Genomic DNA, 25,829 nt, shown 5'->3' on the forward strand with positions numbered 1-25,829 from the left:
GTTGTTTCTGTCCCCACGTGACATGGAGGCGGGGACGGGAAGGGAAAGGTCAGTGGCGACGCCGGCGGAGGGGGAGCGGAAGGTCAGGGCGCCGCGGAGCGGAAGTGRGAGCCGGAGCCCGTCCGCCATTGTGGGGAAGCGGAGCCCGGAGCAGGGGGGGAAGCGGCGCTGCGTCCGGCCGGCCGGCTCCTTCCAGCGGGACCCCGATCGGCGGCGGCGGCGGCGGCGAGCCCAGGCGGCGGCGACAATCAGGCGGCGGGGAGGAGGCGGAGGCGAGCGGCGCGGCGGGCGGGCGGGCGAGCGAGCGGTCCCTGTGTGCGGAATCACTCGAGGCCCGAGCGGAGCGAGGGGATCGCGTTTCCCCGTGAAGAATGTCAGCCACCAGCGTCGACCAGGTACCGGCGGGGCAGGCCAGGCGCCCGCCGCGCTCCCCGCCCTTCCCTCCTCCCTGGCCCGCCGCTAGCCCCGGCGGGGGGAGGGGGGCGCCGTGGCGGTGGCCACCTGCACCTTCTCTCGCCACCGGGGCGGCGCAGCTCCGCGGTCTCCTCCCTGGCGCCGTGGGGAGCGGCGAGCAGCCGGAGCCGGCGGCGCCCGGGATGGCGGGCTCCCTTCCCAGCCCCGGCAGCCCCTATTTATAACCGCTGGTCCGCGCCAAAGCCGCTCCGCCTCCCCGCCCGCAGGGCCCGGCGGGGCCCAGCTCCGCGCGCCCTCGCCTCCCGGCCCGCGGCTCCTGGCGGCTCGGCCCCGCGGCGGGCGCCTTTGTGTCCCGTCGCCCCGCAAGGGAGCCCTCCGCGGCCGAGCCCTCTGGGGCTCCGCGTTCCCCGCTCCGGGAGCGGTTCCGTGCCGGGCTCCCGCGGTCCCCTGCTGCTAATCCCTTCTCCCTTGAGTGCCCTTATTTTTTTCTGGCTCTTTATTTCTCTTTTTGTCTTCACGCCCTTCTCTCGCCCCTATGTCCCTTTTCTCCCTTTGGGTCTCTCGTTTCTGTTCCTTGCCCTTCCCTGCGGCCTTCACTTCTCCAGCTGTCATCCTGTGTTTCTTTCCATGATCTGGGCTGCACACAGAGCAGCGTTCACCCAGGGCTTAGGGTTTTTTTAGTCTTGGCTGGGTTTCTGTTGTCTTTCTTTTCTTGCCGGATGCTATTCTGTCTTGGTTTTTTGCTTCCTCGTTGGGCCTCTGCCACTCCCCAAAAGTTTTGCCCCTGCAGCCTCCTTCCCCCTTCTATTTTCCACTCTGTGCCTTTAATGTTTTGTTTCTTTTGTCTCTGTGCATACTCTCCAGTTTCCTTTTAGGCACTTATTTCTAGTTTAGTGATCTCTGCTTTTCATTGCTTTTCTGTCTTCCATAGGGGCTTCTTTTTCCCAACTTTCCCTGTTTCATGTTTCTTGTTGGTCTTTGCATGCTTTTGTGTCTGGATGAGATGTATCTCAAGAGATGAGGTGGTAGGGTTTTTTAAGGTTATGGAGGGTTTTTTTTTTCTGTTTTGGGAGGAGGGAGGTGACTAACCAATGCAGCTTTAGATGGAGATGTATTAAACCAAACACATGATAACCCTGAGACAGATGCATGTAAAAACAAGATGGTGGTGGATGTTTCTTACCTACCCTAAACTTTCAAATCACTGAATACAGAGTTTTTGGACTAAAAACTGTTAGTGATGGAGCCACTCGTGGTGGCTCCATGGAGACCCACTCATGCTTAGTCAATTGTATGTGAGAAGATGGGTTTGATTCTCATGGACTAGCAGTTGTTTATTTCTTTTTCTAAGCTATTTTATTTTGCTATAGAGAACTTAGGAAACTTGTACTGTTGCAATATTTCTTAGTGCATGGCAAATTAGCAGTGTTTTGTAATGACTAATTCTAAAAAAAAAAAAAATCCTCCTTAAGGTATTATTTCCCTGTGTGAAAGCTTCAGAGACTATATCATTTTCTCAATATAATCACCTAGATGAGGAATGCATAACTCATAGTTCAGCTTGCAATATTACTGTATGTTCCTTTATATATCTGAAAAGCAAGGCATTTTGGGTTATTCTGTGATAAGTACCCCTCAGTCAGTTTAAAAGATGATGTATGATAATAAAGTTCTAGCATTGACAATAATCTTAAGCTACTAAACTTTCTTTGTTCAGTTACTTTATGCTGTGTTTATTGCTTATATTTCTCAAGGGGGGACAATCAAAATTCACTTGTTGTTCAGGCTTTCACCGACAGTTAAGGCTTGCATACTGTAAAATACTGTAGATTATTTAAAAGGTTTTCAGTGAAGTTGATTGAATTTTGAAATAATTCTGCTGGATTTGTACATAAGCATGGTTTTATAATATTTTAAATCGATACTTAGGTTGAAAAGAACGGAACTGGCAAATGAGTGGAACTATCCTGAAGTAAGCATTAGAGAGTTCTAACTGTACTTTTCTGTTTTGCTTTTTTCACTTTCCTATATACAGAGACCTAAAGGACAGGGAAATAAAGGTAAGTTGATTCCTTGTATTTTGTATAAATCCCTGATCCTGCCATTTATGGAGGTTAATGTGTCCTCAGACAATTGTGTGAAGGAAATGTAGTTATAGGGTGTCTTTTCTTTCAGAGCAAGATGACAGGAAGTTGTGTGCCAGATTATTATTTTCCAGCCTTTTTACTATGGCACAATGCTTTATTTTGAAGGTTAAAATTAATGTCGTGAGTGATCAAGTGAGAAGATAACATAGCTATTTCTTTTCATCTGGCTTTCGGTGAAATGTTTGCATGATGTCTTTTTAAGTATACCTTGAGCCTTTCTGTACCATGAATAGGATCAGTGTGCTAGAATCATCAGGAAGAATCTTTAGAACAGCTTCCTTAGCTTGAAAGACAACAACCACATGACTGTTTAGTTACTCGTATTTGTGAGCAGAACACATCACCCTCTTTATTCTCAGAAATTTTGTTGGCTTTTCTGTTCATGTTAGCTTTGATATAGAACATCTCTTAGTCTTTTAGGCCCCTTGCTTTTCTTTTTCACTTTTCTGTCAACACCTTTCTTAGTTTTTAAATACTGTACTTATTGGTTTCTTCTCTCCCACAGCAACATTGAACAAATTAATATTCTTCCCTCTAAAATACTTGGCAAATCTGATCTAAATAGCATCTCAGATTATATCTTGCAATTTATGTCTGGAATTTATTTCTTGTATAAAAAATAACATTTTATTGGGGAATTCCTTTTGCCCACTCAGTACACTTGTGGCCATTTATTTTCTAGGTGCTCAGCAAGCTGAGCTATAAAGTGGCATACACACAGCTACCTGCATTTTGTGTTCAATATGCTGCTTATTTCTTCATGCAAATAAGAAAGATCTTTGTTGTTTGGAATTTATGTACTCTTTGCACCACTTGTTCACTATCTGAATTAATCTAACTGTTCTTTGTGAACTGGCACTAATTTTATTGACAGCTTACTTATTCTGTTGCTCTGTGCAGGTTATCTGCTTCTAATTACATATATCACTTATATCATGGTATATGATTCCTAAATCTTGCTGGATTCAGCCTGTTTCTTTGTCATTCCAGCAGGCATTTAGAGAAAAATGTACTTGTGTTTACTTCCTCAAGCCCTCTCTGCTTGGTCATTCTTTCTTGAATACTCATTCTTTCATCTTTTAATACTTCTACTATATTTTTCTCAAACTGAAATTTTTAACTATTTCTTTGTGCCTTTAAGATTGCTTGTGTTTATATCTTCCATGTTGCTCTTAAATGAGAACAAAAAATCACATCCATTTAAGTGATTTGTGGCTTCACATTCTTTGTATTTTATAATTTTCAAGATTTTAGTGATGTTATTGAGCTGTACCTACTTGGGAATCATAGAAGTTGCTTTTGAACTGTTCGAAGTAGAACAGAAGTATTAAATTTTTATTCAGGCATTGTGTTGTGGTTTGTTTAACAATGAAAATGCATTAGTCAGCTTTACTTTTAACTTATTTATGTTAGCATATTTTTTGTGTGCTATAATTTGTAAATACTGCAGAATGTTTGAATTGAAACACAGCTCTTAGGGTTTACTTAGTAAAGAGTTTTCTGCATTACTGAACTTGGATTTTCATGGAGTACATCCTGTTAAATAATGGATATTTACTAGGATACTAGGTAGAGTAGGACCTCGAAAGAAACTGCAATGAAACAATATAATTATCAGCTCAATTCTGCTGAAATAGACATTATATCAAATATTTCATTAAATTAAGTTATGATTTAGTGTTAGATTAAAGGAGACTGAAGATTGTAACACTATTGCATTTAGTACAAATAGTTGGCTTTGGGTCGGATACTTGTTCAAGAGTATAAATTGTCAGTATCAGCAATCCTTACTGCCCATGTGTTAGCAGATAGTAATCTTTTTCGGGCATCATGATATCGTCCTAGCTTAAAAGGGCTTTGAGGGAAGATGTGATACTGAGTTGACAGGCTAATCTGAGAAGTTCATTCTGTGCATAAGGGTGATAATGTGTAAGAGAATGGTAAAAGGGTTACTGTTCACATGTCTGACAGAGCGTATGAGYGAATGTGAATGAACAGTATAAGGGCTGTAGGCAAGGAAGGGCAGTATTTTTCGTGTTGGAACAAGTACATGAAATGTGCAAATGGTGAGGTGAATTGTATTGTCTAGTACAACATTTTTGGTGCTTTATTCCAATTATAAATTGCTGTAAAATGTTGTTTTCCCTGACCAAAATTTGTGGTATTGAAGTTTTAGGATGTAGAACAGTACTGTAATTCTGTTGTGCCAGATATTAATTTCAGTATTTCAGGGACTTGAATGAGTAAATTATCCCATCTTGAAGGTTTTCTTATTCTAACTGTTAACTCCTATACAGTTGACATAAGATGTCAGAACTGGTATCAATCAAAATGATGTCTTGTGGTGAAAAAATGGCATCCTCAAGCTCCTCCCTGCCCCCACCTTCTTTAGTTTGGTGCGTGCATGTCATATGTATGATAGGAAAGTGCTGACTTGTTTATGTCTTTCATTCATATATATATGTGTGTGTGTGTGTGTGAAAAGAAAAATTTTTATACTATATATATATATAATTTTTTTATTGCTTTTCTTTTTGTAGGTGGTTTAAATGTAAGCATTAGGTTTAAAATGAGAATGAGATATTATGGGTTTCTTTTAGTGCTTATTTTCCAAATTAATCAAGATGTAATGGCATCTTTTAATGAAAATTTTATTCTTTTGCCTTTGGCCATCATTTGTGCATTTTGCAAGTGATTATTCAAAGGATAGTAGCTATTAAAAGAACGTAAGCTGTAAGCTCCTGTATTTGATGATTTGTCTTCCCAATATCTAATTACATTGTATGTTTTCAAAGTATTTACAGAAGTGTACAGTATTTTCAGGATTGGATTGATACAGATATTTTTAGTAACTGTAGATTAGTTTTAATTAGTATTCTTCATCACTGCCCTGTTCAACTGGAACACTTAATGTGAGATTTTGGGGAATGAGGCATGCATCTTAATCTGTTTGCTCTTGTTAAGTGTGTGAGTGGGCTACATTCTTCATTATTAACACATTAGGTAAAGTTAGGATGAAAACCCAAAGCAACATGCTTTCCGTGATGCTATTTTCACTCAAATATGCCTTCACTAGGAAAGATATGGCAGTGTAGAACTACTTTGGTGTCACTGACAGATCTGAATACAGAGTGAATAAGAAAGCAAACAAATTTACGAAAATATTCTGTGTTAGTTGTGATGGCTGACCAAAAATAATTTTGTTTTAAGTGATTTGATTTAACCTTTAGATGCCTCTGAAACAAACATTGCAGATGCACATTTTATGAATATTAGTTGTCAGTATGAAGAGATTAATTTTGATAGTGTTCTAGTCTTTACATGCAGCTGTTTATTCCTTTATTTGTGGTTGCATGCTTTTAAGGAACCTGTGTTCATTCATATACTTTTTTCATTATAACAATTGCATCTGAGGATTTTTCTGTCTATACTATTTGGTTAAGTCCAAGTGGTATATTTTTAAGTGGCATGGACAACAGACTTTGTGGATCACCCCCCTGTGTGACTGAGCCAAACATAAAAAGGAATGTAGCATTTTAGCTCATTAAAATGTTCCCATTGTGTGCAAATTTAAAACCATTAATGATCATAACTGCAATATCTTATTTATGGGGAAGAAAACTAATAGTCATTTCAATTTATTATTTAATTTAAAAGTATTTTGATATCAAGTTTTAAAACTTGTTGCCTTTACCATTTTCTTCTGATTGTATTTGGCTGCAGCTAATAACACAAATACGCTGTGCCTGTATATAAAAGTTGAAGTTTCAAGTGTTCTGACCTTCAAAACCACAGAAAGATGTATAAAATACAAGTTGCTTTCCTCCTCCCCAGATATTTATTTTGGAATGAATCTTCTCTTGTTCTGTGTTAAATTATGAATTTTCAGCTCTTCTTACTGTTGTCTGAAATTAATTTTTCTTTTCCAGAACGTTGGTTATTTCTTCTGATTATATCTACTCCTTTGTCATTTTTTTCAATTAGCTGCATTCCCTGAAGACAGATTGTTCTAGAATTGTTTAAAATCAAATTGTGAATAAATTTTGGTCTAGGCACCAGCTAGTTTGCAGTATGAACTTTGTGTGTTTAAAAAAAAAAAAAAAACAAAGCAAACAAACTCTTAAACACTAACTCTAACAAAAATGAATATTTAGTTACATGGTTGTATATAATTTTCAGAAGTTTTTGCCAAAAAAGGGAAAACAGTCAACTCTTAGCTCAAAGCAGCTCTAGCTGTCAGAAAAACTACTGTTTTGCTGGAACTTCCGCTTTCTTGGTTTCTTAGTACATCTTATTTATCACTCTAAAACATGTTCTTTCAGCCAATCTACTGATAAATAACCAAAAAAATGTATTCTGAAAAGCGGTCATTTATTTTTGAGAAGCAAAGCTCTCTATCTTTCAGTTGTAAAATTTCAAATCACCTGCCTGCTAATTTAAGTCCTGCTTCTGCTTTCCCCATGGGAAACAATGGAGCTTAGTGGAAATTTGTGCAATTTGTCTTTGAGTAATAGTTGGGTGGGGGTGGGAAGATACTTCAAGTAATTTGGGCAGCCGGAAAACCCAAGGTAGGTGTAATGCCTTAGATGAAATTAAAGGTAATAGGTAGGAAGAGATTCCAATGTATAATGGCATATATGTGGAGAAAGGAGTGTATTCACCCTTGGGGACTTGAGCTCTTGGTTTTGCCTTGCTCTGTCCCCTCTGAGCTTCAAAGATGTCACTAATGCAGTGCAATATAATAATTATGTAGGAAATAGGGAATGAAGATAGCCAGAATAGTGGTGCCCATGGGCTATTTTGGTGAATACCTGACTTCCCTCTGTCAGGGGAAAGCTGTGTGTTGCAACTTTCCCTGAACCTATTGAATGTGTATGATCTGGTTGGTCTGCACACTTGTACTTAGTCTGGTACTTCTGGAAACGCTGGATATACTGCCCCTCCAAAGAAGGTGTGCCTGTAGCTTTTATCCATCTGTTGAGTCTGGGAAAGAATAGTCAGGAATAGTGTCCTCCATCTGCCATCTTTCCAGATCTCTCCTGAGATCTAATTGGGGGACCTACAGATAGGATGAGCTATTTTCTTTAAATTTAACAAGGTGATGGTTAGCAGTAAGATGTTCAGTCTCAACAAAGCACAAGTATTTCAATGTAAAGTGATTAGAAACTGTGAGCTAGATTGAAACTATGCCATAGGGATTCCAGATAGTATACCTAATACAGATTTACTTTTAGTTTCAGTACAAAACGGTTCGATTCATCAAAAGGATGCAGTAAATGATGATGATTTTGAGCCATATCTAAGTAGTCAGACAAACCAGGTAAGTGAACATTCTTTACTATCTCAAAGTTAATTTCAGAGTTCAGTTAACTTCTAGACTTCTTTCATTTTTGGATGATCTTTTAGTGTTGTTTATTTGCCTGAATACTCATTGAAATATAATTCAGTTAGAATATCGTATTTTAAACAGGTAAAGACTTTTTGTTAATGATTTTAGAAAAGGTTCAGTTAAAAAGCATGGTGATATGTCTGCTGCTCTTGTGTTTGTGCTCTGATGTCAGAAAGATTTAATTACAAGAAGCTTTTTTAGGAGGGGGAAAAAAAAACCCAAAAACAAAATGACCAAAACCAAAAATACACGTCTTAAATTTACAATGAATTCATTACGTGTTGGATGCAGTTAAAAACAACAGTKTCATCGGCTCTGAGAAAATATTAACTTCATGGACATGATTTCCTTTGAAGTTGGTAGGAGTAGCTTACAGTAGATGGCATAATAGATTGAAGCTTAATATTGCTAAAGCTTAGTATAACTCTTCTGCCAGAAAGTTAATGACATCTTCAGAGCTGTGAATTGTCTCTATAGTCAGAAGTTAATATTCTTTAAGTTTGTAAGATATACTGGTCTTGAGAGAGGAAGAAAGTACAAATTACTGAAAGGCTTTGAGAATTTTTCCTGTCTTCCCATTTACTCTAGTACAACATTAGGGAGGCATGAGCAGGAGGATGATAATGTGCAATATTTTTTCAAAAGAACAGCAGAAGTCATATGTGGGTAGCCTTTCAAGTGTCTTGGAGCTTTATCTTCTAAAGAAGTAAATGCTGTGCTTTCCCAGGAGTCTTAGGAGTGGAAAATGAATTTAGCAAGCAGATTTTGTACTACTAGACCACAGATTGTACTTAATGTCCGTTCTTGAATAGTATGAAAGTGTTAGGGTTTAAGTGTTTTTCTCCTGAAACAAATAGACATCCTTGTGTCATCTTTGCCAAAATCTTCTGGTAGTTGTCTGCTGTTACAAATGAGAGACTTGATGAAAACCAAGAATACCAAATCTAAAATCACAGTTGCAGCTATGTTTCTATACTTACAAAACTACAGTAATAGTGATTTAAAAAAAAAAAAAAAGCATGGTATTTTCTTTGTACTGTTGATGGGGATACATTTTAAACCTAGTTGACTAACTGAATATAAAAGTAATTTATTAAAAGATTGGAGCTCTTTGGTGCTTTCAGAAGGTCCCTCAAGAAATAATTTCTGCATCTAAGAGATACTTTGTTCATCTTTGTTATCTTGGGAAGAGTAGTGGAACTTAAAATTCACTCATCTAATCCTCGAAAAAGTTTTGGGCCATGTTGCAAAATTGCTGTCCTGAGCGGATTTATTTTTATAGTGCTGATTTTTGTTTTATTTTCTTGCAGAGTAACAGCTATCCACCAATGTCAGACCCATACATGCCTAGTTATTATGCTCCATCCATTGGATTTCCGTACTCTTTAGGCGAAGCAGCATGGTCAACTGCAGGTGACCCTCCAATGCCATACTTGACAACTTATGGACAGATGAGTAATGGTGAACACCATTACATACCTGATGGTGTATTTAGTCAACCTGGGGCATTAGGAAATACCCCTCCATTTCTTGGGCAGCATGGATTTAATTTTTTTCCTGGGAATGCAGACTTCTCTACATGGGGGACAAGTGGATCTCAGGGACAATCAACACAAAGTTCTGCTTACAGCAGCAGCTACGGCTATCCACCTAGTTCTCTTGGGAGAGCCATAGCAGATGGACAGGCTGGATTTGGCAGTGATACTCTGAGCAAGGTGCCTGGGATTAGCAGCATTGAGCAAGGCATGACTGGACTGAAAATTGGTGGAGATATGACAGCTGCTGTAACAAAAACTGTAGGTTCAGCTCTGACCAGTACAGGTATGACAAGCATTGCAGCGAACAGCGTGCCCGCAGTTAGCAGTTCAGCACCCAAACCAACCTCATGGGCTGCCATTGCAAGGAAGCCTGCTAAACCTCAGCCGAAACTCAAGCCTAAAGGTAATGTGGGCATTGGGGGCCCTGCTGTACCACCACCACCTATAAAACACAACATGAATATTGGAACTTGGGATGACAAAGGGTCAGTGGTAAAAGCACCCCCAGCCCAACCAGTACTGCCTCCTCAGACTATAATCCAGCAGCCTCAGCCATTAATTCAACCACCACCACTGGTGCAAAGCCAACTGCCTCAACAGCAGCCTCAGCCACAGCAACCACAGCAGCAACAAGGACCTCAGCAGCAGGCCCAGCCTCACCAGCTGCAGCAGCAACAGCTGCAAAACCGCTGGGTAGCTCCTCGTAATAGGGGTGTGGGCTTCAGCCAGAACAATGGAGCTGGTAGTGAAAACTTTGGTTTAGGTGTTGTATCTGTCAGCTCCTCACCTTCTGGTGTGGAAGTGCACCCAGTGCTGGAGAAACTAAAGGCCATAAACAACTACAATCCCAAAGACTTCGATTGGAATCTGAAGAATGGGCGTGTGTTTATAATCAAAAGCTATTCAGAGGACGATATTCATCGCTCCATTAAGTACTCTATCTGGTGTAGTACTGAACATGGTAATAAACGCTTGGATGCTGCTTACCGTTCGCTGAATGGAAAAGGCCCACTCTATTTACTCTTCAGTGTGAATGGCAGTGGACACTTTTGTGGAGTGGCTGAGATGAAGTCTGTTGTGGACTACAATGCGTATGCTGGAGTCTGGTCTCAGGATAAGTGGAAGGGGAAGTTTGATGTCAAATGGATCTTTGTCAAAGACGTTCCCAATAACCAACTGCGGCATATTCGCTTGGAAAACAATGACAACAAACCGGTTACCAATTCGAGGGACACTCAAGAGGTACCCCTAGAAAAAGCCAAGCAAGTGCTTAAAATAATTGCTACTTTCAAGCATACCACCTCAATCTTCGATGACTTTGCACATTATGAAAAGCGTCAAGAGGAGGAGGAAGCCATGCGTAGGGTAAGGAATCAATATCATTATAGTAGCTTTCCTTCTGTTTTTCTGGTTTTGTTAACCTTGTTTCATACAGCAGTCTTTGGTATGTAAATGTTGAATCAAAAACTCATGCCTTTTCCCCCAAAGTGTCTGTGCTTGATATAACTGGCTCTTAATGAAAAGATTTAAGTTCTTGTGACTGTTTTGTTAACACAGATGTATGTTTAACCACAATAATAACATAGGCATGTGTAAGCTGACTTCTGAAATCTTTTACTTTAAAGAGTAAACAAAAACTGAATTGAGTGTATTATCCATAACTGAAGTCATTTAGTTTAGATTTTTAGTTTCTGAATGTCACGGAAAAAGGCATGAAATTACAAGAGAAATAGGCATTATTTAAAATAATGTCTCAAATCAAATCAGTGGGTGTGTAGTACCTTTTGAATGTCTTTTTTTCCCTCCTTTTTAAAAAACTTAATGTGCCCTCAGTACTGTTACTTTCATGCCATCGTGATGATGGTGGGGGGCACATTCTTAACTGATATTTAGTGTAAGGGGAAAAATCTGACATTTTCAGGCTTTTAGTACAACTTCATTGTTTTTTTTGGTAATCTTTCAGAAGGAATAAGATTACCATATTTCTCTGTAGTCTTCGTGTTTTTYAGAACCCTTTTCATTTTCAGGGCTTTAAGACACTTGTAACTTGCTTACTTCCAAAACTGATGCTTTTGTGAAAACTTATCAAAGGAATCAACTCAAACATAGACTAGTAACTCGGGGGAATAGAGTTTCATGGTTTTGTTCCCTCTGTAGTAGGAGAAAACTGTAAAATATAATAGGGGGAGCATGGATTGTTTGTGTTTATGCATGGTAAACTTAAAATCCAAAGCACTAAATTCAGCATTTAATGTAGGACTCCATGTGCATGATTAATTATGCATATTCTGTGTAATAAAGGAATGTTGCTATTGCCTTTAATATCCTCAGGGAATAATAGAGTATCCATGACTCAAGTACTGAAATCCGCATTTCTCTTATTTAAGAGTTACCTTTCTCAATACTGCTGAGAGATAGCTTATTTGTTATGATACTTATGTAGTATGCATTGATTCTTCTACAGCACTGTACAAATGGGTTTTGTGACAAATTGTAAAACATCAGTGTAGAGCTGCATATCTAGGTATGAGGGCTTTTTGTTGTAGGTGGAGTTGAGATGTGCCTTAAGCAATTTAATATGTTCTTAAAATATAGGAAGTCCAAATTAAACTGTAATGACAACTACTGAGAGATCATCTTTATCATTCTTGTATGCTTGAATGTTGATTTTAAATCTGTAGGTTTCATCTTGTTCTGTTGTCACACAGCATAAGAATAATTTATCTTTAAACTGTAAATGTACAGTAGTTAACTCCTTTATGATTTAAGAGTAGTTTGGAATGCAATAATTAGTATTGTAAACTCTAGTTTGTTGTTAACTGGGTAATCCCTTATTACCTAGTGCCAGGTAGGCTTTTATGGAGTTGTGTTTAAATTGGTACACTACTTTCTGCCAGTAGAACCATGTATTCTACGTAAATTAAGTTCATGCCTGTTGTCTGTGGCAGCTGTGGTGATCCCTTTGCTTCCAATGTTTGTCATGAAAAATGTGGTTATTGCTGTTAATAAAATATTAAATATATCAAATGGCAGTAATCACTTACATGTTCCTTAAAGTTCAATTAGTATTTTGTTGTTGAATAGGTGATAACAAACTTTCTTAAAGCCAATGGTCTAAACATAGCAAACAGCATGTGATTTATGGATTTAATTTACTTTATAACTGTTTATCATTCCAAATAACTTATTTTAAAATAATTCATTGTAAAAGTTTAATCTTAACAATGCAGGATGATCAATAATTAATTTCCAATATGACTTAGCATTATGTTTTATTTAAAATAGGGCTAAATACTTGTAAAAGTGCAGTGAGTAGGCTGTGATTAACATGAAACTTCAGTAACTTGTGCTTTTTTATAAAGGTTAGTTGCAAATTACTGTTAATAGTCTTTTCAAGCATGAATACTAGAACTTTTATGTCTACCATTATTTGATGTTATGGGTAAGGTATGTAAAGTTAGTTTTGGAAAGAAATTTGTGCAGTAATCATTCATGCTTTTCTTAGGTCTCAAGTTCCAGTGTCCTGTTTTAAAATGTGCGAGAGCTGTAGGCTTTCATCAATGGAGCAAAGAAATCAGCCGTGTTTTTCATGTTCTGTAAGCAGTATGTTGAAGTAATCTGAAATTGAAATAGTCTTTAGTTTGAACTACTACTTAGCGTTAATGGGCATAATTGTATGCAGATTATTTAAGTGTTGAATAGTCTTTCAACAGAAAGTATTAGCAATGAGATCTACACAAATGGAACAGAAATCTTAAAACATGACCTTTAAGAACACTTAATTACATTAGGAAAAGAAAGGAGGTTATAAATCTTGTGGATTAGCAGTTATGTACATGGTCTTCAGTAAATATATTGGTCAAAATGAAATGCAACTTTAATAAAAGCACGGTAACTAGAATCTCGTAAAAGTGTCTTCTGCTTACTTTAAAGATAATCATACTCAAATTTGGTGAACTCAATTTCAGAATTAGCTGGTATACTGTGCATTTGATTTCTCCACCACTAGGCAGTGGCTTGTTAGTTTGTGGTCATCTATTTTGTTCGGACCTTCTTGGCGCCTTCTAGTGCAGAATTCTACTTTTTTTTTTTTGTACCATACAATGGAGAAAAGATAATGGTTCCAAGTAACTGTAGAATGTTAAAATATTAACAATAGCAGTAGAATGAAATAGTTCACAAAAATAATTACTTTCCTTCTGTAGGGGAAGTCAGAAAAAAAATCAACATATATTTGTGTTTATCTGATTTGGAGTTTGTACTTTTTCAAGAAGTCTTTAAATGGCAGGTAAATGACTGCTTAAAATGTTAGCTTCCTCTTGTTGTACTATGTTTCTTGTAATAAAGCTTCAACTATATAAGAATGCCTAATTCTCAAAAGGAGAAATTTAATTTTTTTCCTCAGACTGACATTAATGTAATTTCAGTTTCTCTGATAATCGGGTAACATCAGACTGCAGTATTAAACAATACAACTTCTTTCCATTCCAGGACATTTCTGTCTTGATGCTAGATTTGCTACCTATTATAAATATCTTAAAGGAGAGAGAAGTGAGAAAACACCTTTTAAGAGAGAACTGAGGACTGTTTTTTCCTTTTTTCCTCTTTCCCTTCTTCCCCAAACCTTGCAACTACTATGTTACTGTGTCAGTCAGATACAGACGCGTTCACAGCACCTAAAGGCAAGTCAAGCCAGGTCGCTGACCAGCATTTTTCAAGTAGCTAAATGCTATTTATGTCAGACAGCTTTTCAAGGTTGGGTAGTTATGTCTTAAAGGGGTTCAAAACAGTAAATAAAACAGGTTAGCTAATATCTTTTAAGAAACTTGTGCATTACATATATGCTTTTGATGGGGTTTCAAGGGCCATTATTTTTTAACTTGCTTGAACTTGACATAAGTATCTTCATTTTTCTATATGAAAGTGATATTACAGGTGTCTCTTCTTTTTTAAGAAAAAACAATACAGTCAGAGACTAGAACCAGAAAACACATTTTGGCTCCCTTGATGTTCATAGGATGAATATGTGCCCCTGGTCTTGGGAGGAGAGAATTGGACAAAGTACTTTTAGACATTGATCCAGAATTTTCATTCTGTGACGGCATGCTTAGTTACCATATCTTCATTTGCTAATATATGCTCCTTAGTTATTTGGAAATGCCTAATAATTATCTGCATGTTCCTTTGCTATATACATGCATGTTTTCTGTGCATTTGGCTTGAGACAACTGTTTCTGTTCAGAAAAAAAATATATTGAAGGATGGGGATAGTGTGGAGAGTTCTGGGTATTAAAAGGAGTTGACAGTATCATATTGAGTCATTACATAAGGACTTGAGAAGTGGTGGTAACTTGCTTTCTCTAGTGAGGAAAAAATGCTGCAGAAGTCCAGCATTGGATGGCTGAATGAGAGAAGTGGAATATAGTTGAACTCATAGGTGGTCTTAGTAGTTTAGAAAGATTTGCTTGGCTCTTGTTGCACTTTTAAAAGAAAAGTAGCCATAACTAATTGTTCTCTCTTTGGTTTGAACTTCTTGCCTGAAGAATCAAGACAACAAACACTTAGAGTCCTTTTTACTGAGTGGAATTAAATTCTCTTTTATGTCAATCTGAGATTAGAATGATCAATTTGTCCTGTAAAATAGGGACCCCTAATGGAAAAATTAGGAATATCACCCAAATGGTTTAACTTAATGCTCAGAGGCTGGTTATTGGAATCTAATTCTTGAGCGTTCTTAAACATGAAGGTTGGTCCCTAAAACAAGACATGATGCTTGAATTGATCAGGATCTTTGATAGCTGCACCTTTTCTAAATGTTGCATCTTTAAGTTGTAGTTTTTAAGGTAAAGGAGCAATTCTAGATCTCTTTTATAGAGCAGTAGCAGAACCCTGAATATACATGAATCACATGGCAATATTAGTATGCTTTTTCCTTCCTGCTACATGTCCTCAGATAATAGTACTCTAAGAACAAATAGACTAGAACGCTAGTGCTTTTCCTGCAGTTTGTAGGAAGTGGGAAGAAATTTGTCTGCATGGGGAATTGACAGCCTATATGACTTTCTTCAGTCTGTACTCAGACTTGCTTCAAACTAATGTAGTTCAAATGATGTATTACAAAGATTCTTATCAGATGATGAACTGAATTCTTTCAGCCCAGCTCTGTGTTGACCCTCTTCAGAGGTCTGGTCATGTACTTTATTTTATAATTGCACATCAGTATTATTGTTGTGTTTCTGTATTTAGGGTTATAGTCTGCTGTGAGAATGTAAACATAAACTTTCTGGTTATTCTGCTTTCTTATGGAATATAACAAGAAATCAAGGTAAAATACATTCATGTTTCTTCATGGCAGATTGTAATTTGAATTCAAATTGCAACAAATGTAAGTGGTGAGGTTTAAATTGTCTGAGACTCTCTTCCCCAGCATATTTTGTTGGCCCTGCAAGGAATATTATTCACTGTCAAGGCTACTCTAGATTCCGTAGCAGAGCAATTAAAGATTTTGTTGTTTTGCCCTTAGGCTTATGAGTAGAAGTTACAAAGGTGTCAGTCATCTTTCTGCTCCTTTTGCTGTGACAGTGACCATCAGTGAAGGCAGTTATAAGCTGTCTGTTGTCAATCTTTTTAAAAGCCAGTGTTGTATTGTTAATGTTTGGGAAGTTGACAGCAATGATGAGGAACTAGAAGCTTGATTTCCTCCCTGCCCCCCCCCCCAATCAACTTACTGAATTGGCTGACTTGTATCTGTAATGTGTAACGGTGTACAGCACTGCAGGGAAATACTGCTTTTGGTTAGAATTGGTCAATCTGTCACTGAAAGTATCCATTTAGGAACATAAGRCTGGAATAACTTTTTCTGGATCATGGAGTTCAGTTCTTTGTTTCCACAGAGCCTTGCTGTTTGAGAGGTGTTTCATCACACAATATCTTTAAACTAGTTATGTTTCCTTCCCCACCTATGCCTTCTGAATGTTCATAGCCTGTTACTTAGCTGTGAAAATTCAGAAGTGAGTTAAGTTCTTATTGTCTTTAACATTATCATAATAAAATGATACAGTCTATGTTCCACCAACAATGCATATATCTGCTCAAACTTAAATTTATTTACCGTTTTTACTGTAATTTGTTTACTGTTGTTAAGTATGTTTCAGAGGTTGTAACAAGTAAAATGTCACCAAAATTAATATGAAGAAATAAATTAGTCTAGGTCTTGTAGTTTTTCAGACTTTATTTATATGCTAGAAAGCCGTACGTACTATCTAGATTTCAAATGATCTGCAACAGCAGGTTCTCTGAGTATTAATTCACAAGGCTTGCCAGGAGAAGGAACTGCCTGGAGTTGTAAGACCTCTTGCTAAGCTTCCTATGTTTAATTTGTTGATTCTTAATCTGTGTCTTTTAACTTTCATCTCAAGATAAGGAATGGAAGAATAATAAATGTTTAAGGAGGAGATGGCATCTGCCACAGGAAAAGTTTCCCAGATCTGTGCAAGGCTTCTAGAGATCCTTTCCATCTATTGTCTTCCCAGAATTCACCAGAGCTGCTACTCAGAAAAATGTATTTGAATATTTTTATTTGGCTTTGAAGTAATCAGTGTCTTCAGCAGGAAATTTACCCTCTGTTTTGGAATTTGAGTGCAAAATTAAAAAGGACCCTTACTTTATACGATTTTAAAATTTCAGTAATATACTCTAGGTTAACAGCCAATGAGATTCTTGCCATGGAGTAAATTATCTCTAGTATTTTTCAATTTTCTCAATCTGTTCTTCATTGTGGTTCTCCAGTACTAAGGTCAGTGTTTATGCTGTCATGTATAAYGATACACGGGGGCGCAATAAACTGCGGATTATGGCTGATGTCATTAGAAAATGAGATTTCATGAACTTTGCTGTGGTTTCTTCTCACCACCTCTACAGCTGTCTGTTCTGCTTCTGCCAGGTGTTTCTGCCCACACAGCAGAGTTGGCAGAGGAGATGTGTGCCTGCGCCTCACTTCACTGAATGCAGTCTGACATGTTAGCTTACACTGCAGATGAACATGGCTTTTAAGATGAAGATTAAATCCAGGTCTGCACTGAAGCAACTAAGATAATGCTATATATTTGCTTCTGAAGCTGCTGTAAGAATGTTACCTCTTGGTAGAGGGGCAAAGCAGACAGCTTCAGGCATGAATATTTTAAACATTGCAGCAAGATGCAAAAATTTGGCAAAATTCTGTTTTTTGCACATATAGCTCATTTTGCTGGAGATGGTTGTGGGGAAACTATCTGCAATTTGCTTGTGTAAGTTAGCGATGCTAGATAGCCTTCAAAATAGACATCTTGAAATGCTTGCACTTCCAACTGTTATTAAAAAAAAAAAGTCCCAACGTCCTCCTTACAGTTTCTACAGCTCCACCTACCCCCCGAGATCTGGTTTGTGGGATTTTGAGGGGAAAAAAATACAGCTGAGGACTGCAGTAGCTTTTTTTTGGTAGGCCACCAATCTAATGTAAATACACTTTTGCTACTAAAAATCATCCTTTTTCATTTCCCCTTTTGGCAAAAAATTACAGAAAATATTGTGTTATCTCAGTGCCTTATTTCAAAATGGATCAGATGATGTTTTTGTTATCTTTAGTTTTGAAATCTTGTTGTGTAGAGATTTTGTTAATTTAGAGGATAAATTATATCATAGCTACTTTTCAGCATGGGATCACTCAGTTAATGCTTTGAATTTAGAGAACAAACTTTGAAGTCAGTCAATCTGAGAATTCAGACCAAGTTGTTATATTGTTAGTTCCATATCTTTGTTTATTCTAGATTGATACATGCTTCCAAAGCCCAAGTGTTTTTAGTTTCTCCTTCATTTGATTTTGTTAGTTTGTGTAGAAAGTTGTTGGCATGTGTGAAATCTGCTCACCACATGGTGTATAGTTAGCAGTTACTGTTAACCAGCTGTTACATTCCCACATAGCTGTAAGTCAAATGCTAATTACTTTCTATGTTCTGGTCATAAACTCCCCCTAAAGCTGGGAAACCTCACTCTTCCTGGCAAATTCTGAAGTGAAGCAGGCCGCACTGGCCTTTGGCAGAGAACTTGAATTGACTGAAGACAATTTTTAGCCTAGAGTGTTGGAAGACATTTGGTAAAGATTTTGCTCATCTGAATGTAAGAAGTAAATAAGAGATGTTGGGTGAAAGGGAAATGTGATAGAATCCAGATAGTACCCTGTCACTGATCTGCGCTCTGGTGGAAAGGGACCTGGCACAAATGTGTTCTGTCCTGTCTCAGAACCAAAATGCTCTGTGTTCCCCTTTTGGTTGCCCCATACTTTTTGAGACAGGAAAATACAGTGGTGGTGAGGTCTGACTTCAGGCTGTGGGTGGTTTTTGTTTGCTTTCAAGCATAATATTGCTTCTTGCATTTTGAGGAAATTGAGTTTTATCTCTGTCCATCTTGCTGTACAGAATGGCAAATGTCACAGATACCAATGTATCTGAAGAACATATTGTTTGCTCCTTTTGAAAGATGTCAGATTTATGTCTGATTTAAGTATTTAAATATGCATGTAGTAATGCACAACTTTGAAAAGACAGGAAGGGGGTCTTCCCCCCCCGCCCCCTTTGCCTTTTTCCGTCTAGAATTCAAAATGGACTTGAAGTCCTCCTTTATTTCATCTACAGGGAACAGGCAGTCAGGATATCATTCCCTTTCTACTTTGAGTTTTTATGAACTTAAATGCATTTTGAGTTTGGGGACTACACAAAACACAGGGCTGGTTACTGTTTACTGTGCTGCGGTGTGCGATGCAGAGAAAGGCTTTGCAGATAGCTTCTCTACAGGAACCAATGATATTACTAACATGTAGATAGTATTTAAAAGTGGTTAAAATATGGTATTTCATTATTTAAGATAGCGGTTTCGTAGTCTTCCACTTAATAGTACAATAATGTGCTTCAGTATTTTATGCAGTTCTTTCAGTTGAAGTCTGCTAATAGACAGCAATAAGCTAAGATGTGTCCAAGCAGGCTATTTTTGCATGCCTTACATGCATAGTGAGGCATGAGGCCAGTGATCATGTGTTTTCAGCTTAGGGCTGTGCTATTAATGTATCAGTTGTATTAATGACTAATAGTATCAGTTGCACATTACTAAAACATTATCTTACTATGCAAGTATTGGTCCCCTATCTTTGCACTAGGAAAAATTGATTTCTAGTGGAGTAGTGCAAGTATTGCTCTCACTTTGAACATATTGAAGTTCTGCCCTAGAGAATGTACAGTCTTAGTTGTACAGTTTCCAGGACAGTGAGATTATTATAATGAACAAGAACTCTGTGCAAGCCTTACTTTTTTGATGTTAGTCTTGAAGCCGGTCAAAGGTGTATCTGGGAGATGAGACCATCAGCTGTATTCTAATAATGAGTAGAAATGTTATATATGCTCTTCTTTCATTGTAGTGTCTTTTTGGCAGAATTTATACGGGGTCATATGCTAATTTGTAACTTTTCTGAGTAATTTCTAGACAAAGTTTTCTGAAAGATATCAGATAGAGGGGTTTTGGAATCATTCTTCAAATGCCTCCTGGTTTATTTTGGTTTCCTTTGCTATGCATATGTTCCATTTATAGCATACTGTGTAATGTAATAATAAAAAGTACTGGAAATGAGTCTTGTTTTAAGTAGGGAAGGGAACCTACCTTTCCCAAGAAGGTATTTTAATACATTTATACAACAGGTGTACATATTTTGAGAAAGGAAATTGTCAAAGAGTTTCTTCATTTCTTAGTCAGACCTCAGTGTTGTCTTGCAATCTAATTAGAAGATATGTAATGAAAATGAGAAGAGAGTTTATTGGTCTGTTTTTTTTTGGGGGGGGGGGGTTGTTTTTTTCCCCTCCCCTAGAGGTAGTCTTAATGTTGTAACTGCATGTTTATCTGTAACAAAGAGAAAACAGCACTGGAAAAACACTGTTAAAGCACTGGAAAAGTTATTTCTTTGTTAGTCTTGTAATACAGAAGAAGAGTTTGTTAGTCTGTAGTAGAGATGCAGTGCATTTAGTAATTCAGCCCCTGAACTCTGAGGAATATTTTCCCAGTTTTATTTTTTGTTCTGTTCTTTAGGTCATGTGCAAATATGTTTCAGTGTTTGTATTAAACAGATGAAGTTTGTGCATTTTTTTTCCTTTACATTACATGCAAGTCTCACAATGCTGTAAAAGCTTTGTAATGAATATAAGCTTGACTGCAGTTCAGGCTTACACTCGGGCATGTTTTTGGAGTTTTGTTTTTCCTCCCTGATGTTCCTACCTCACTGTTTTTGCATTTTCTTTGTAAAAATAACTTCTAAAATGTATGGATGGCTTTTATTCTGTAGTTTTTGCCTGCCATTTGAGATGTGTTCGTATGGAGGAGGTACTGGCCCAACTTGCTCCTTCACCTTTTGATCACACTAAAAACACTAATACATTTGGTATTTGAACAAGATACCTGGGAATATGTTCCTTACTTGTTCAGGTATCTAATGGGTAGAGAGCAAAGTGTTTAAATTTATGTAGAACATATTTTTTATTGAAAAGTTAAACAAAAGTTTTAGGTTCCTTGGTCTCCTTACTCAGTTCATTTTGTGCAATGTATTTTATTGGAAGTGATTTAAAAGTAATGGCAGAAAATTTTCTTCTGATAGCCGGTTGTCATTTGAACATATTTGCCTTTTAATACCTTTACCTTTGAATGCTATTTTAATGCCTATACCATTAATACCTATACTTTTGTGTTTCTTGGTTATATCATTTTTAAAAAGTTGGCTTGAACTTGGCTTGATAGTTCACATTCCTGAAAAGACTGTTGAAGTTGTTTCCTTGAAAGCTCGCTGCTTGCTTTAGAGAAAGGCATGCCTAATTACAAGCAATGTTACTGTCTATTTACAAGCAATGTTACTGCTCTAAGGGAAAGAAGATAATATTTAACTGTGTGTATTAACACGATCTCCCTTTTTGTTTTTGTTTTTTTTTTCCAGGAGAGAAATAGAAACAAACAATAACTATATGGAGATGTCCTGCTAGAATTACAACACTAATGATGTAGACTCTGGAAATGCCTAATATGTCTAAGAAGACGTTATTAAAGCTTTTTTTCTGCTTAAGGTGACATCTTTGAACACTTTAACACAAAATTGACTCTTCTTGTAATGGTTCTCATCGGTGCATCTGCCCTTATTACTCTCTCACCAAACACACTTGAGAACTGTACCTTCGTCAAGCACTTTCTGTCCTGAAGCTTTTACCAGTATCTGCTGTCTTTTGTATTTATGCATCCTAGCTAAGGCACGGGAGACCGAACGAATGCAAGGATTCATTAACTCTTTGAATTTGTTAAATACTAACAATTAACCATTAGAAGTGGTTCAATGATGTGAGATTCACATTGCTTCAACTTATTTTTTTCTTTGTTGTAGTTTTTTTTAATTGTCAGTTTTTAGCTATTCAACAGATTAAAAGCAAATCATGCCATATTTAGTCCTGGAGTAAAACTCAAGTCTAAATGTTCATGTGAAAATTATTGTAGTAATCTTTTAATATGGCAAAGCAACTTTAAGCTGCAGTTTAGCCAAATGAAACGTAACATGAAATTATATTAGAATGACATTTCCCTTGTTTCAAACTGTTTGGTGTAAGAGAATATTAATATGCAGCTTGGTGGATACCACCAGTTAATGCACATTTCTTTATTTTTTTTCTGTAACATGTATACTGAAAAAAGTGCATTTGTCTGAGGAACTGTTTGTTTGCTACCACTCAATGAATCTCAGTTTTGAGTAAATGTACCTCAGTCTAAATCAGACTTTTTATGACCTTTATAACTACATTTAAAATAATCTTTAATTCCTATTTCTGGGTGTTTGCAAGCCTGACAAGATTGCTATCATGGAAGTGAAAATTTACTCCTCTAGGTGATTCACTAGCTAAATAAACATAATTCTTGTTTAGCAAGCATATACTCTGGTTCTCAAATTTTTTTTGTTTCCCTGTCCCATATTCAGGCGTTTTTTCCCTATTCAAAATATTTCCAGGAAAGTACTTTGATCCATTGACATGACATAGCCATGTGTGCAAGTTTTTGATTAGAACCACGCAACAAGGATTTTAGGATGCGTATTAAACTAGGTAATTATATACTAGTTTTTAACTTGCAAAAAATATATCTTTTCAGTTTTATATAGCAACACACATTCTATCTGCTGGAAGAGAATATTAAAAAATGTCAAGCAGGTGTATTGACTACACAAAATACTGAACAGCCTGTACCAAACTCCAGGGATAGCTTTCTCTTTTTAGAACGGCAATGTAGAAGGCAGATATCTTATAGCTTAAAATAGCAATACCGCATATTATTTGAGTGTGTTTCATGTCTTACTGTCCAACACAGATGTTTACATTGTGTTTGGAGTCTTTCATTTACAGAGTCCAGCAATCAGAGTTCTGAAGCTTAAGTATTGGCATAGCTTTATTTCAAATATAGACTATTTTGCTATATTTTACTTTCTCCCTTAAGCCCCTTGCATACACAAAATGTTCTATACACACTGTTTTTTACCCATTATTTAAAATATGGMTTGTGAGAAAAGAGTAGCAAATATGAATCTTAATTTTACTGCTGATTTTCTAGAAGTTCAAAAGGGAAGTGACTTCCATATTTTGGAGAAAAGAAGCAATCTTGCTTAAATGCAGATGGGTAACATATAGTGCAGAGGAGCAGGGACTGGGTGGGGTAATGTAGAGATACTGTAAGTATGTATAGTATGAGGAGGCACTAGGAGAGAAAGATTTCAAGCTCCAAGTGTACTTTCCTCTGAAACTTGGCTTGAGCCCAAAGATGCCTGCTTCCATATGCTTCTCTGGTTTTGTAGCTGTTTGTTTCCCTCTGTTGGCTGGCCTGTGGATTACTGCCTGTTAACTGTGACTGTCACTGATCAGCTGAAGGGGCAAAGATCAATGCTGTGAGTCCAAAGACTGCAGTCTTACTGATGATTCTGCAGGGGATCAGAATGCTTCTAACTTCTTTGCTTCTACAAGGTATAAGCAAATATGCAGATGTTTCCAGCTGAAAGAAAGCTAATGCTAGAGTCAAGCATTCAGGAATTCACTGAATATGCAACCTTAGTTTGATTCCATCGCAGTATGCATATTTTGGAGAGTTTATTAACATGTTTCCTGTGTAACCCCCTTGCCTCTTCTACTGTACAGCATGAGCATTGCCCTGTGATTGAATCAGATTTAGTATGAAATGGGTGCCTCATTTGCTGCAGACCTTGGAAGCCTGGAAAATGAGACCGGATTGTAAGAGGAGGTGATCACATTTAGAGAGCTGTTGACAGTTTTTATGCTGTTCCCAGATTGTTAGCGAATCTACAAATGGAAGAGTTTCATTGCTGATGGTGTTAGCCATGTTTTGACTGATTTGGAGAGTTTAGCAGGTGAAGCTGAAATTAAGGTGTTTTATGTGCATAAAAAGTGCTGTGAAAATAGTATATACATTGTAAAATCAGTTACGACATGCTTTACCAGTTAATGGACATGTGACAGTTCCAGCCTTCAGCTTCCTTATACATGAGTTCTTTTCCTACAGAAAGAAATAGTGGTACTTAATATCTCAGATAACTGTAGAAATACTTGTTGATCGTTTGATTCTCAGTAAAGTGAAGTGGCTGTAATGGCTGCTAATTAATGAAGGGGTTGGGGGTACTCCTGCTGGTGTCCCTGTTGCCTCCTCCTTTGTGTCAGCATTTGTTCTCCTCTGAACCATACTGAGCCAGTTCAAGAAGTTTTCTGCTGGTTTATCTGCCAGGGCAGCTCTCTGAGGTTAAGATGGCAGAGGGGAAGGAAGGAGGCTTGTCCTCTCAGCAGCAGATAACCACGGTTAAGTAGGCTGAGCTGCGCTATAAAACTATACCCTTATGAGTTGGTGAACTGCAGTATGGTGAAAACTGGGGAAGATTCCACAAGGGCAAAAATTTAATTCTGTTTTCAGTTTAAGTTTGGGATAGTGTGCAGTAAATAAGATGCTATTGCACACATTCAGTGATGGCAGCAGGAGAGAAAATACTGAGTATTTTTTGAGTACTTTCTCCACTTTGAACAGACTTGAAGCTGAAAGGCTTATTCTAACCCACACAAGTGGGACAAATTAAAGTTATATGAGCATTTGCTAACCTTTCAGTGTATCTTGACTTTGTAACATCATCATCTTTAACAGGAGGGTTTTTTGGTATGTGATGAGAAGTCTTGTCAGTTGAATGCTCAAATTGCTGGCTTAAGCAAAACATGGGTGCTACTTTACATAGAGGGACTTGGTTTGGGAAGAACTCAGTATTCACAACTAGACCAATTTCACGGCTTTGTCTTCTGTTTTCCTGGGTTCAATTTATCAAATATTTGCTTCTGTACAAGCCTGCTCTTTTTACAGTAGTGTTTTTCTTCCTTTTGGATACACAGTCACTTTCATAACATCAGTGTCTGCAATATTTAGATGCAAAAGCCCGCTGCCAAAATAATTCTCATCCCAGACAAATCTGTGGCAACAAACAGCAGATCACGTTGATTTCTTGGTCAAGTGCAAATAACTAGATATTAAAGGAGATGTCTTAAATATTTTTCATCTTTCAGTCAAAGTTCCCTTTCGAAGCTGCTTTCTTTTTAGTAAGAGAGTTTTCATACTTGATATAAAAAAAAAAGTGCAGATGCTAGTACATTTTTCCTAGCTGAAACTGATTTGGAGTAAGTGTTTGGAATTTTATAAGTAACAGTAACTTTATTTTTGGCCCTCCCACAGATAAGCTTTCAAAATTATTGGTAAATTATTTGGTATTTCAAAATTATTTTCACCAGAAAGATTTAAATAATTCTCCAGATGCTTCTAGCACTGTGTGAAAAAATCTAGTGTGGATTGTCTTTAATGAGTTTTCTGCAGCACGGATTTTTAAATGAATACTTTGAGGCATTCATATACAAACCACTGTTTCTGAAGGAATGGATTTTACATTGTTTCTTTTCAAAATATGTAAGTCATTTGAACTCATTTTTGCTGACATTTTTTATGTTAAGAAAATACATACCTGTTTTCGATGTCTTCTGTTTATTCTATTGCCATGTAAAGATCCGTATTTACTGATAAATTAAGGGAGATTAAGAGGAGAATTCCATTCAGTTGCAGCAAAACCTGGTTTAAATTTTGTTTGCTGTTTTATGTGAATTAGAATACAGTTAATTCGGTGTGAATTTATTTGGCATGAAAATTCACCGTTTGGTCCTTCTTAATTCTTTGGAGAGTTTCAATAAAAATAACTTCTTCACATCCTTA

General features: G+C 37.4%; 1 protein-coding gene across 5 annotated transcripts; it reads left to right on the forward strand.

Annotated features, from left to right (window-relative positions):
* YTHDF3 (YTH N6-methyladenosine RNA binding protein 3) lies at positions 1-25,829 on the forward strand. 5 transcript variants are annotated; one of them, XR_003257958.1, is made up of 7 exons: positions 1-395; positions 2,450-2,474; positions 7,796-7,881; positions 9,261-10,853; positions 12,994-13,084; positions 17,409-17,558; positions 21,490-25,829. XR_003257958.1 is itself a non-coding variant. In XM_026092301.1 (5 exons), exons 1-5 carry the CDS (start codon positions 372-374, stop codon positions 21,511-21,513), a joined length of 1,752 nt encoding a protein of 583 aa, XP_025948086.1. In that variant the 5' UTR covers positions 6-371; the 3' UTR covers positions 21,514-25,829. The 5 variants fall into 5 exon arrangements, 1 of the variants encoding a protein (XP_025948086.1); XR_003257959.1 differs by having other exon boundaries at positions 17,431-17,558; XR_003257960.1 differs by lacking the exon at positions 17,409-17,558.

Source organism: Apteryx rowi, unplaced genomic scaffold (genome assembly GCF_003343035.1).
Source record: "Apteryx rowi isolate R43461 unplaced genomic scaffold, aptRow1 scaffold_96, whole genome shotgun sequence".
NCBI lineage: Eukaryota > Metazoa > Chordata > Aves > Apterygiformes > Apterygidae > Apteryx > Apteryx rowi.